General features: G+C 37.9%; 1 protein-coding gene across 2 annotated transcripts in view; it reads right to left on the bottom strand.

The window, feature by feature from the left end:
• LOC127456259 (C-Jun-amino-terminal kinase-interacting protein 2-like) overlaps window positions 1-10,082 on the bottom strand; it is a 56,496-nt gene extending 46,414 nt beyond the window's left edge. For both annotated transcript variants that reach the window (XM_051724666.1, XM_051724667.1), the window contains exon 1: window positions 9,832-10,082. In XM_051724666.1, coding sequence (XP_051580626.1) covers window positions 9,832-9,896 — 65 coding nt within the window. In that variant the 5' untranslated portion in view covers window positions 9,897-10,082. The remainder of the gene's footprint in view (window positions 1-9,831) is intronic.
• Window positions 10,083-12,776: the final 2,694 nt, after the last annotated feature.

Genomic DNA, 12,776 nt, shown 5'->3' with positions numbered 1-12,776 from the left:
CTGGAAAGGATTGTCGAGGTGTTTATTCTATGTCAGTGGATATGGGATGTACATTTATATCTAAGTCATACTACGCCATTCAAAAATATCTTAGAGATAAATTATATAACAGTTCATGCTTCAGAAAAAAATCATTCTAAGGACGTTAAGTGACAACAGAGCTGAAATCACTACCAACACACTCACATCACTTATAATGAAATTATGTCTGGTGACTTACTACTGATACACATTTAGTGAAGGTGAACCTTTGATCAATGTATACGATCAGGATATAGATACAGCGATTAGATCATGGGTCACATGACATGCACTTACACACAGACATTACAAAATATATTAAAGACATTTCAAACAGAAATAAGGAACATTGATATAAAGGAATAGTTCACCCAAAAATGTAAATTCGGTGATTGTTTACTCGCCCCTGTGTTGTTATAACCCTTTATGACTTTATTTATTTTTCTTAATACAAAGGGAGAAATTGTGAATAAGTGTTGTGCTCAGTGATGTCATACAATGGCGGTTTATGGTGACCACCTCTTCAAGCTTCAAAAGAACACAAAAGTATAATTCAGAAGTCTAATAAATTATTCCATGAGACTCATGATTGTTATGAAAGCATACGATAAGATTTGGTGAGAAACAAACCGAAATCTAATGTATTATTTAGTAAAAATATTCACTGACCGTTGATCTCCTGTGTGCATTCATGACAGCGACACGAGAGCAACAGTTCATGCAGACCCCCTCATGACATTGGGGCGTTCAAGTGAAAACTTGTTTTGTTTATCTAAAAACAGGTCCTCCACAGCGATAGTGACAACAGAACACAACACAGCTACACAAAACAGAGAACAGAACTAACTAAACATGTCTGTAGAGCTTGTAGTCGAAGAATTGATGCATTTCTGTGCCCAGCCTTATTTTTTTTTTTACGTTTTTGGACTCTTCAGTTCACAGTGAACAGATTTACCCGCACGATGCCGAAAATAGAAAACAAGTGATGATAGAATGTCTGATAGGAGATGCCGCTTAATGTGGCTGATCCTAGGGTAACTCTTGGAAACAACATGCCGACCTCCCAAGTGATCATGTTGCAGCAACTACCCAGAACACCATAGTAACCACCAACAACACCCTCGCACCATAAGGGTGACTTTTGCATTGGCAAATCCTCCTCACATTCTGCCGTACTCTCACAATTGCATTTGAAAAGTGAGAATTACCAGCACAAATAAAAGTGACATCGTCTAACTGGGTTCTGTTTTTATAATCATCAGACTTCTTTCATAATGTAACCTACACTTATAGTCTACTCTTAAGGAACTGAGCTGATGTTTACGTCAAAACTATTCATTTTCACATACATACCAATCAGACATGCAATCATAGCACTGCTGTATTCCAAAGGGAGCAGCTATACGTAAACATAAACAGCTTAAGGAGAGGCAGCTTTCATGGGAGTATTCTTTACTGCATTAGTATGTTTATGTGTAACGTGTCTCTTTCTGTTTGCCTGCTCTATGCAGTGTCTATCAGAGAGGACGTTGGGTTTTATAGAGAGCATCAGCCCTGAGATCACAGTGCATTACCTAAGAGTTATACCTACCAACACACATACATACACACATACAGAGCAACACTGTATTCCCAGTAAGTGAAATCCCTTCCATGCTTTAACTCATCCCATACATACAAGGAAAGTGAAGGAGAGAAATGCATTGCCAGGCTAGTAAGAAACCACCTATCAACCACCCAGAACACACATGTAACCATATAATTAAACATTAAAAACTACTCAGAACACCCCAGAAACTATATTAGCACCACTGCAGACAGAAGAAGAATAAAACCTAATATTCTGGCTGGCAGCAAACTTTATTTTCTTCTTACTCTGTACATTTACTGTAACTTTGGTTATTTTATATTAGTTAAGAACACCATTATGCACTTTTTTTTGTTTTACAAAATGAATGTACAATTATATGTGATGCCAGTCAAGCACATTTAAACAGACACTGAAATCTGACAGAGAGACTGAGAGAAAAAGACTCATCCTCAGGCCTTAGGAATGCAGACTGCAGCCCATTATTTCTACTCTTACAGAAGACAGGTTTATGGGAGGACAAGAGGCGATATAAACCCACAATTCCATAAAGGAAAGGAAACAATGAGAGAAAGACGTTTATGGAAAGTGGATGGTAAAACATTTGTAGACTGAGAGACATGGAAAGGAATGGAACAATATAAAAAAGCAGAGAGGGTCATTAGCTTCAGTTGACAACAAACCATCACTCACATTGGCTTTTTTGTTAAGCTGTCATTTCCTGTGTGCAACACAGCGATATCACCTGCACAGCTGCATGTGGCTTCATATGCTTGACCTGAAACTTTCAGACTGTCAAATTGTAAAATGTGACCTGTCAGACTTTTGATGTAGGACCTGAAGAGCATTTAGAAGATTATGTCTCTGCTCTTATCTGCTCATAGTGAGAGACATGAAGTTTAATACAGTGCATCCGGAAAGTATTCACAGCGCTTCACTTTTTCCACATTTTGTTATGTTACAGCCTTATTCCAAAACTGATTAAATTCATTATTTTCCTTAAAATTCTACAAACAATACCCCATAATGACAATGTGAAAGAAGTTTGTTTGAAATCTTTGCAAATTTATAAAAAAAAAAAAAAAATGGAAAAAAAAAAAAAAAATCACATGTACATAAGTATTCACAGCCTTTGCTCAATACTTTGTTGAAGCACCTTTGGCAGCAATTACAGCCTCAAGTCTTTTTGAGTATGATGCTACAAGCTTGGCACACCTATTTTTGGGCAGTTTCTCCCATTCTTCTTTGCAGGACCTCTCAAGCTCCATCAGGTTGGATGGGGAGTGTTAGTGCACAGCCATTTTCAGATCTCTCCAAAGATGTTCAATCGGGTTCAAGTCTGGGCTCTGGCTGGGCCACTCAAGGACATTCACAGAGTTGTCCCTGAGCCGCTCCTTTGTTATCTTGGCTGTGTGCTTAGGGTCGTTGTCCTGTTGGAAGATGAACCTTCGCCCCAGTCTGAGGTCCAGAGCGCTCTGGAGCAGGTTTTCATCAAGGATGTCTCTGTACATTGCTGCATTCATCTTTCCCTCGATCCTGACTAATCTCCCAGTTCCTGCTGCTGAAAAACATCCCCACAGCATGATGCTGCCACCACCATGCTTCACTGTAGGGATGGTATTGGCCAGGTGATGAGCGGTGCCTGGTTTCCTCCAGACATGATGCTTGCCATTCAGGCCAAAGAGTTCAATCTTTGTTTCTCATGGTCTGAGAGTCCTTCAGGTGCCTTTTGGCAAACTCCAGGCAGGCTGTCATTTGCCTTTTACTGAGGAGTGGCTTCCGTCCGGCCACTCTACCATACAGACCTGATTGGTGGAGTGCTGCAGAGATGGTTGTTCTTCTGGGAGGTTCTCCTCTCTCCACAGAGAAATACTGGAGCTCTGTCAGAGTGACCATCGGGTTCTTGGTCACCTCCCTGACTAAGGCCCTTCTCCCTGATCGCTCAGTTTGGCCAGGCGGCCAGATCTAGGAAGAGTCCTGGTGGTTCCAAACTTCTTCCATTTATGGATGATGGAGGCCACTGTGCTCACTGGGACCTTCAATGCTGCAGAAATTTTTCTGTACCCTTCCCCAGATCTGTGCCTTGATACAATCCTGTCTCAGAGGTCTACAGACAATTCCTTGGACTTCATGGCTTGGTTTGTGCTCTGACATGCACTGTTAACTGTGGGACCTTATATAGACAGTTGTGTGCCTTTCCAAATCATGTCCAATCAACTGAATTTACCACAGGTGGACTCCAATCAAGTTGTAGAAACATCTCAAGGATGATCAGTGGAAACAGGATGCACCTGAGCTCAATTTTGAGTGTCATGGCAAAGGCTGTGACTACTTAAGTACATGTGATTTTCTTTCATTTTTTATTTTTAATAAATTTGCAAAGATTTCAAACAAACTTCTTTCACATTGTCATTATGGGGTATTGTTTGTAGAATTTTAAGGAAAATAATGAATTTAATCCATTTTGGAATAAGGCTATAACATAACAAAATGTGGAAAAAGTGAAGCACTGTGAATACTTTCTGGATGAACTGTATATAGAGGTAGAAGTTTCTCTGTGCTTCACAAATTGTGTGTTTGCCAGGACTGAATGTTCCCTTTGAAGCCATTGAATTTAAACCATATTTTTGCTCTCAGTAATTTAAAATTGTATTTTATTTAGTATTTTATTATTCTTGAGCTGTGACACACTTTTTAAAAACTCTGTGAATTCAAATGCACAATCCAGAAATAATAATAGCCACAATATATAGAAGGGCATTCATAAAAACATGTAATATTTCATTTTTATTCTTTCTCGTTCTTGTATTAATGCGTAAAAAACGCCATAAATGGACATGACATCTGTGAAAACTGAACGTTCCTACAGGCTACATGATGAAGGAAACCATCCTAAATGCTGAAACCAGCAGACTTTGACCAGCAGACTGGTTGACTTCCTATTCCGGTTCCTGCCGGCATGCTGCATGAGTCCTTGTTTGTAGCTTGCTAGCCTGCTTAGCATTGCTTATTCTTATACGTTCATAGTTTAATCCTTTGGCATTTTACCGTGTGCTTCATTTTTTTCCACTTTTCTACTGTTTCAACTGCGTGTATTTTACCGCGTGCACCTGTTTCTCTCTTTTATTTTATTTTTTCCACTTGTCTTCATCTCACGTCTCGACTGCATGCATTCATTTTCTCCTCTGTGTTTTACACAGATTATCGCATCAATTTCAAACATCTGCTGATCAGGAACCACGTCGAACCACATTGATCTCAAACCTTTGCCACTCAAGAACAAACATAACAACAACAACAAAAAATTGTGGTAAGTCATGGCATCCGCTCATGTTATTTCTTCCTGTATTGCATGCCACATGTTTACTATAGCTTCTTCCGTCAGCAGTGAGGGATTTACATGTGATAAATGTAAGGAAATAGTCAGGCTGAAGGAGAAGTTTAATGAGTTAGAGACACGCATCCGAACACTAGTGGAGGTCAGTGAGAAAGAGAAGCCGGTAGATATTGTTTCGGATGCGGGTAGAACAGCGAGCAACACACACACTTTGGTTCCGGCTGTAGAGCCCCAGCAGCAGGGAGTTTGGGTGACGTCTTGGTGGCATACTCACTCAGCAAAGCGACACCACTCTCCTGTTCCTGTTAGGGTTTTCAATCGATTCTCCCCATTCTGTGATGCACCCACTGAGAATCATGTTGAAAGAGCCTTGGATTTAGGAGATTCTATTGTAAGGAACGTGGAAATAGAGACTCCAGCCACTATTGTTAAATGTATTTCAGGTCCCAGAGCATCTGACATCAGATCAAATTTACAAGTGCTGGCTAATGCTAAATGTAGATTTTCTGAAATTGTTATTCATGTCAGCACTAACGATGTCCGGCTTCGCCAGTCGGAGATCACTAAAGATGATGTTAAAGAGGTGCGTAATTATTATAGTTCATAGTTTGGATGCACTCTGTTTGACTGAAACCTGGCTTAAACCAGATTAATATATTAGTTTAAATAAATCTACTGCCCCAGGTCATTGTTATAAACATGAGCCTTGTCTGAAGGGTCGAGAAGGAGGTGTTGCTACAATTTACAGTGAAGTTTTTGGTGTTACTCAGAGGACAGGATATAAATTTAAGTCTTTTGAACTACTAATGTTTAATGTGACACAGCCATATATAAATAAAAAATATATGTCTTCTTTTGCCCTAACTACAGTATATAGATCACCTGAGCCATATTCTGATTTCCTTTTTCTATCAGATCTAGTAGTTACTGTAGATAGAGCTCTAATTGTTTGTGACTTCAACATTCAGATAGATAATGAAAATGACACATTGGGATTAGCATTTATCGATATTCTCAACTCTCTTGGAGTCAGACAAAATGTGACAGGATCAACTCATCGCCAAAATCATACGCTAGATTTAATTCTGTCATATGGAGTTGATGTTGATACTATAGAAATTCTGCCGCAGAGCGATGACATCACAGATCATTACCTCGTCTCTTGTTTGTTGCAATCAGCTAATGTCACTCAATCTACACCACGCTATCGTTCAGGTAGAACTATTCTTTCAACCACTACAGATAGCTTAATTAATAATCTTCCAGAATTGTCTCACATACTCAGTAAGCCAAAAAGTCTAGAAGAACTTGATGTAATAACAGAAAATATAAATACAGTCTTCTCTAGCACTCTTGATAGTGTCGCCCCCCCCCCCCTTCAATTAAAGAAAATTAAAGAAAAAAGCCTTGCACCATGGTACAATAATCACACTCATGCTCTCAAGAGAGCAGCACAGAAAATGGAGTGCAAGTGGAAGAATACAAAATTAGAGGTATTTAGCAGTGCATGGAAGAATAGTGTCTGTAGCTACAGACAGGCACTGAAAGCTGCCAGGTCAGCATATTTTAGCAAACTCATTGAAAATAACCACAACAATCCTAGGTGTTTATTCAGTACTGTTGCTAAATTGGTCAGGAATAAAACCTCAACTGAACCAGATATTCCATCGCAGCACAACAGTAATGACTTCATGATTTCTTTACTGATAAAATTGAAATAATCAGGAATAAAATTGGAATTATCATCTGTCACAGTACCACAGAAAACAGTGTCTCATAATTTTCCTCACGAGCAACTTCAATCCTTTGCTGTCATAAGTCATGAAGAGCTAACAAAACGTATCAAAAAATCAAAAGCCACAACATGTATGTTAGATCCAATACCAACTAAACTCTTAAAAGAGGTATTCCCTGTAATCTCAGAACCTCTTCTTAATATTATTAACTCCTCGCACTGTTCGGGATGCAGACACACTCACTCATTTTAAGTCTAAACTAAAGACTCATCTTTTTAGCCAGGCATACACCTCATTTATTCATCAACTCACAATTAGGCTGCTTCAGTTAGGTCTGCCGGAACCAGAAACATTTCTTAGAAACACTTCTTATAATCTATAACTCTGCAATAAATTTAATGTCATCTACGCTAATATTATTCTATTTGTTTCCCTGTCTCAACCTCGGGATGCATATGCCAGATCCAGCTCCGTTCCTGCTTGGTGTCGGACTCCACTGCTACATGTCGCTGAGCAATGACGACAAACTACAGCCGGTGCTAGCCAGACATCACTTCAGTCTTTTACGATGGACTTCAGAGGATGAACTGATGCCAACTCCAACTGTAAGACATCGGATACTTCATATGCAACTGCCTGAACCTTGGATTTAGGATGGACCCCAACTAACCTCACCGAAATGACCTGCCGGTTGAACTGTAATGCACCTCACTGATCTCTGCCTGCATCACCTATGTCTACTGATGGACTACACTCTTGAATTGGAATACACAGACTATCAATTTATTGCCAAAAAAAGCCTTCATCAGCCAACTAACAAAGAACAATGCATCAATGTGAACTTCTGCAGTTAATCCAGGATGGACTTACATTTACATTTACATTTACTCATTTGGCAGACGCTTTTATCCAAAGCGACTTACAAAAGATATTAGTCATTAAGCTTACAGTTCATACAAAATCTTTGTTTAAACACTGACCCTTAACACTTACTTAGTTTACTCATTTTAAACCATGACTTGCACTATAAATAAGTAATACTGACATTATATTCATGATGTTAGCCAGAGGGGAACTGACCCCCACAGTGAGCCTGGTTTCTTCCAAGGTTATTTTTCTCCATTAACCAACATCTTACGGAGTTTTGTGTTCCTTCCCACAGTCGACTTCAGCTTGCTCAAAGGGGTTATAAATACAATTATTATTTAACTATTTAATTATTTATTTTTATACACAATTTACAATTGTATTTAATCAAACTACACAATGATGACTCTAATACTTTATAGATATTACAGTTTAATTTTGTTAATGCATGATTTTCTGTAAAGCTGCTTTGAAACGGTGTGTGTTGTGAAAAGCGCTATACAAATAAAAATGACGTCCGAGATATCGGTATGAAATCCATTAATGCTGCGTGATTGATTAAATTAAGATTGAAATCGCAATATAGACTTGTGCAATTACTTAACCTTAAAAGGCTGCGTTTCTGCATTCAGCGCTGTGTAAGCAAGCGGCGCCCTCTAGCGGTCCAGATGGCTTTATCCAGAATCCATTATACCAATATAATACAGAATTTAAAAGTGGATTTTGTTCCTTTGGTTAAAACTTTTTGTTTTTCCATGATGTGGTTGACATTTCCGTAGAATTGCCCAACATACTATATTCAAAGTATGCATTTGTAATGTTCTATCATATACAGTACATACATGTAAAATGTGAGTTCTGTTATTTTGAACTGCAAAAACAGATTGAATCCATATTCAGTGGAAATTATTTATTGTTAGAACAGTGAAAAAGCTTTTGTACTTCTGTGTACATTTTTAAAGCATGATTCCAACAGTGATCTGATGACCAAATAAGATAAGTGGCAAAATAACAATATCGGTATCGGCCTTTGTTTTTATTTTTTATTATTTTTTATTTTTCTTTGTTAAAATCGGTATTGGCCAAAAAATTTCATACCAGTGCACCCCTAAAATATATATTCATATATGGTTTTCACTGATATAAAAAAAAGTCACATAATACTGCAAAAATTGCATTGTCATATATGTAACATTTTTCACAAAATACTTTGTCCATTTGTGCAATGTGTGCATTTATGCTCAAATATATGAATTTCTGTACTGGGTTAGGGGAACTCCAAGACAACAGAAGCTCATAGCACTTTGCTTATCTGAATAGAACTGAAAACATACTGTTTCTAGAATGTAATGTGGCTCTATTCTTATATTAAAGAAATCAGAGTTTTACATCTTACATTTATTCATGTAGCATGCACCTTTTATCCAAAGCAACCTGCTTCGATTCATCCTAAAGATATAAGTTGTACTAGGTACATTCATGGATGAACATAGTATATCCACAAATAAATACTAAGTGCCCTACTTATCAATCTCCACCTTTTAGTTTTATTTAATGTTCAACCTTTAGTTCATAGCTAATTGGGAATTGATTTTAAAAACAAATTCGTTCTACTCTGCTCTGTGATGGAGGACATGTTGGTACATGGAAAGATTAGATAGGCTAATACTTTACACATAACTAAATGTCCACATATATATAATATTATGTGTTACATTAATTAATCAGAATAGAAATAATAATAACAACGTGCAAATAAGCAGTTCCACAAAATAACTACATATTAAGTGCAGTTTAGTTTTGCAGTATTACCCACTACTTATGTAATCACACAATAATATAAATACTGTAATGTAAAGTGTGAATTTAAATACAGTTCTGAGCATCACAACAGGGCGTGGGCCTCTCCAGTAAGTCAACTATCAGAAAGGATGCGTCAGGCAATGACATATCAGGATAAAAATCCTTCTCGCATTTCTTTCGCTCAGTTGAAAGTCATTAGATGCATTCAAGGGCATTTAATCACATACATCTGAAAAACACAACAGCTGATATTACAGATAATGCACAACATCAGCACACACAGGGATGCTCAGTATCAGTGATGCTGAATGGTGCTGATGCTGATCTCGGGATGTGATTAAGGATGTTACAGATACATAAACACCACTGATGCTCACACATGGCCAGCTTTTATAAAATACAAATTTCACTTTGAAGGTGAGATGCCATTAGCACAAGCATACTTGAGAGAGAAATCAAGAGATGTTTATCTTTATTACCTGCATCCTGGAGGAGAGAGGGAGTGGAAGGTGGAGAGAGAAAACATCTCTGCCCTGTCCGCCATCTTCTTAGTGACTCAAAAACAGAGACTGCAGATGCAGATGTCCGCAGCCCATCCACAGACAGTGTAGAAGCGGATATTTATTATGATCTCGCTTTACTCTCTCCTCAACGGATACACAGACTGCAGATGCCCCGCTGGGAATCAAACCATCAAATCTGATCAAACGGTCCACGCGGCGTTCCAAAGAAAAGACAGTCAGATATAAACACGTACATAGGTGATATGTAGTTCTAAAGATTATGTTCTGTTACTCACGCACAGCAGTGCGCGCGTCTGAGGATGCTGATGCTGCTGATTAGGGAGAGAGGGGCTTTTTTTGGGGGGGGGGGGGGGGGGGGGGGGTGAACTGGTCTAATAGAAAATGAAGAAAAAAAAACAGGTAGAACGCTCATCCGCATGAAAAGGTGTCTGAAATGGGCAGGACTTTATTTATACCACCCATTATTTATACCATGATCAATGAAAACACTGGTTAATGCTTCACACTGCAACCTGGCTGCGCTTTGTGTTTTATTTATTTTTTTATTATTGCTGTAATAATTACAACATTAGAGCAAAATAGTAAAATTTGAAACAATAACAACTAAAATAAATAATAATAAAAACATTTAAAAAACATACAAACATAAAATAAAATAAAAAAGGGTAATTCGACTGTTTTAAGTGTACAAATTGGGTATAGAAGGCATTATATTATAACATATACAAGGTATATATAGTAATAATAATATTCAAAAAGTAAGATTCAAGGCTTTACAGAAATTCGCACTCTTTCTGACTTTGCTGTTTTTTACTCCTATTAATGTATAAAAATAATGACATAATTCTGTTTTGAAATGTGTTTTTATTATTATTATTATTATTTCTGTAATAATTACAACATTAAAGCAAAACAGTCAAATTTGGAACAAAAACAACTAAAATAAATTATATATATTTTATTTTATTTTTTTTTTTTTTTTTTTTACATAAAAAACGGTATATTGATTGTTTTGAGTGAACAAAGTAGCTATAGAAGGCAATAAATTCTAACATATACAAGGTATATAATAATAATATTCAAAAAGTAAGATTCAAGGCTTTACAGAAATCCCCACTCTTTCTGGCTTTGCTGTTTTTTACTCCTGTTAATGTATCAAAAGACCTAATTCAGTTTTGGAATGTGTAAAATGTGTTTGTTTGTTTTGTTTTTTGTGATGCCAATGAAAAATGTTCCATAGAAAAATAGACAGAATAATATGGGGGGAAAAAACAGAAATTATTATATTGTTTTAACGTCAGGACGCGTTCGAGGTGAGGCATTGTCACGTGGTATATGTTACCTTTCTCTACGCTGCTCGAGATCTTCCAATCATATTCGTTTGTGATTAATGAAGAAGGAATATTTTTTTAATCATTCTGTAAAGACTGTGAAAATTTATTTCACTATGTTTGTCCATAACCAATACTTTGATTTAATAGTTTTAAACGATTATACTTTATAGTGTACAAATGTCTCCAGTTAGACATTACACGTCCTGAGATTTGAATGCGGCTCTATGGGGATATGGCTTTCTGAGCCGTCGAGCGCCCTCTAGAGGAGTCTATCTTAGCCTGTAACGTTTGCTGCTCAATGATCGGCCTCTGTGCCCCGTTCGAGCAGTTACGTTAGATTTGCAGCACTGTGTTGCGTGTGGGCAGAAAACAGAGAGACTGTAGGGGGCTGCAGTTCAAAATCGGTACCTCCTGGGCAGTGGCATAGCCAAGGGTGGGCCGAGATGGGCCTTGCCCCACCCAAATTAGACCCAGGCCCAACCAGCATATTAGAGTTTATGCTTTGACTTCAAATATATATTTATAAAATAGTATAAAAATGCATTAATTCTGATTCCTGTAAGTGTGAAAGAACTTTTTGAATGTCAAGAGCACCAAATTCCTTGGTGTTCACCTGGCGGTGAACCTCACCTGGTCCCTCAACACCAGCCCCATAACCAGGAAAGCCCAGCAGCGAAGGCTGAGAAAAGCCCATCTCCCACCGCCCATCCTCACCACATTCTACAGAGGGACTATCGAGAGCATCCTGAGCAGCTGCATCACTGTTGCACTGTTGGAAATTGCACCGTTTCGGATCGCAAGACCCTGCAGAGGATAGTGAGGACAGCTGAGAAGATCATCGGGGTCCATTATGGACATTTACACCACACGCTGTATTTAATTTCTTGTCACTTTCTACCTGGCTGCTACCCCAATAAATGCTATGTCCATATATGGTATAAGCTTATCTGCTGAATACAATGTCATAGTATGTTATGTTTACATTCACAGCATTTTCTATTATATTGCTATATCTTTTGCACTACCTGTTTTATCTGACACTTTCACACTAGAACTGTGTACTGGTCAGTTACTGTGCCTATTGTACTGTTTTTAGCAATTATTGTGCCGTATTGTACTGTTTGCACACGTGCACTTTATGTAGTAATGTGTAGGTCTTATTTAGTTCTGTGTAGTCTCACGTAGTTCTGTGTTTGTTTTATGTTGTTTTATGTAGCACCACGGTCCTGGAGGAACGTTGGTTCGTTTCACTGTGTACTGTACTAGCTGCATATGGTTGAAATGACAATAAAAAGCCACTTGACTTGACTTATATATGTATTATAGGCAAATTATTGGCAAAAATGTATGCCATTGGCATTAACACAGCCAAAATGATCGAAAAAACAAAAATTAAAAGGACAAAAATGCCCCGAAGGTCGCACAAGGGTTAAACAGAAAATATCTACAGTTGAACAACTACATTTCCCATAAACCCTTGTGCGCCAGAACGGACCAATCAGCGCTTAGAGTTTAAGGGGGCGGTACCCCCTGCCACTGTATCCGAAGCTTTATGGTTGGAAAGTA

The sequence above is a fragment of the Myxocyprinus asiaticus genome, chromosome 18, assembly GCF_019703515.2.
Source record: "Myxocyprinus asiaticus isolate MX2 ecotype Aquarium Trade chromosome 18, UBuf_Myxa_2, whole genome shotgun sequence".
NCBI classification, from domain to species: domain Eukaryota; kingdom Metazoa; phylum Chordata; class Actinopteri; order Cypriniformes; family Catostomidae; genus Myxocyprinus; species Myxocyprinus asiaticus.
Note: the sequence above shows the minus strand (reverse complement) of the source record. Positions and strands in the feature narration are given on the sequence as shown.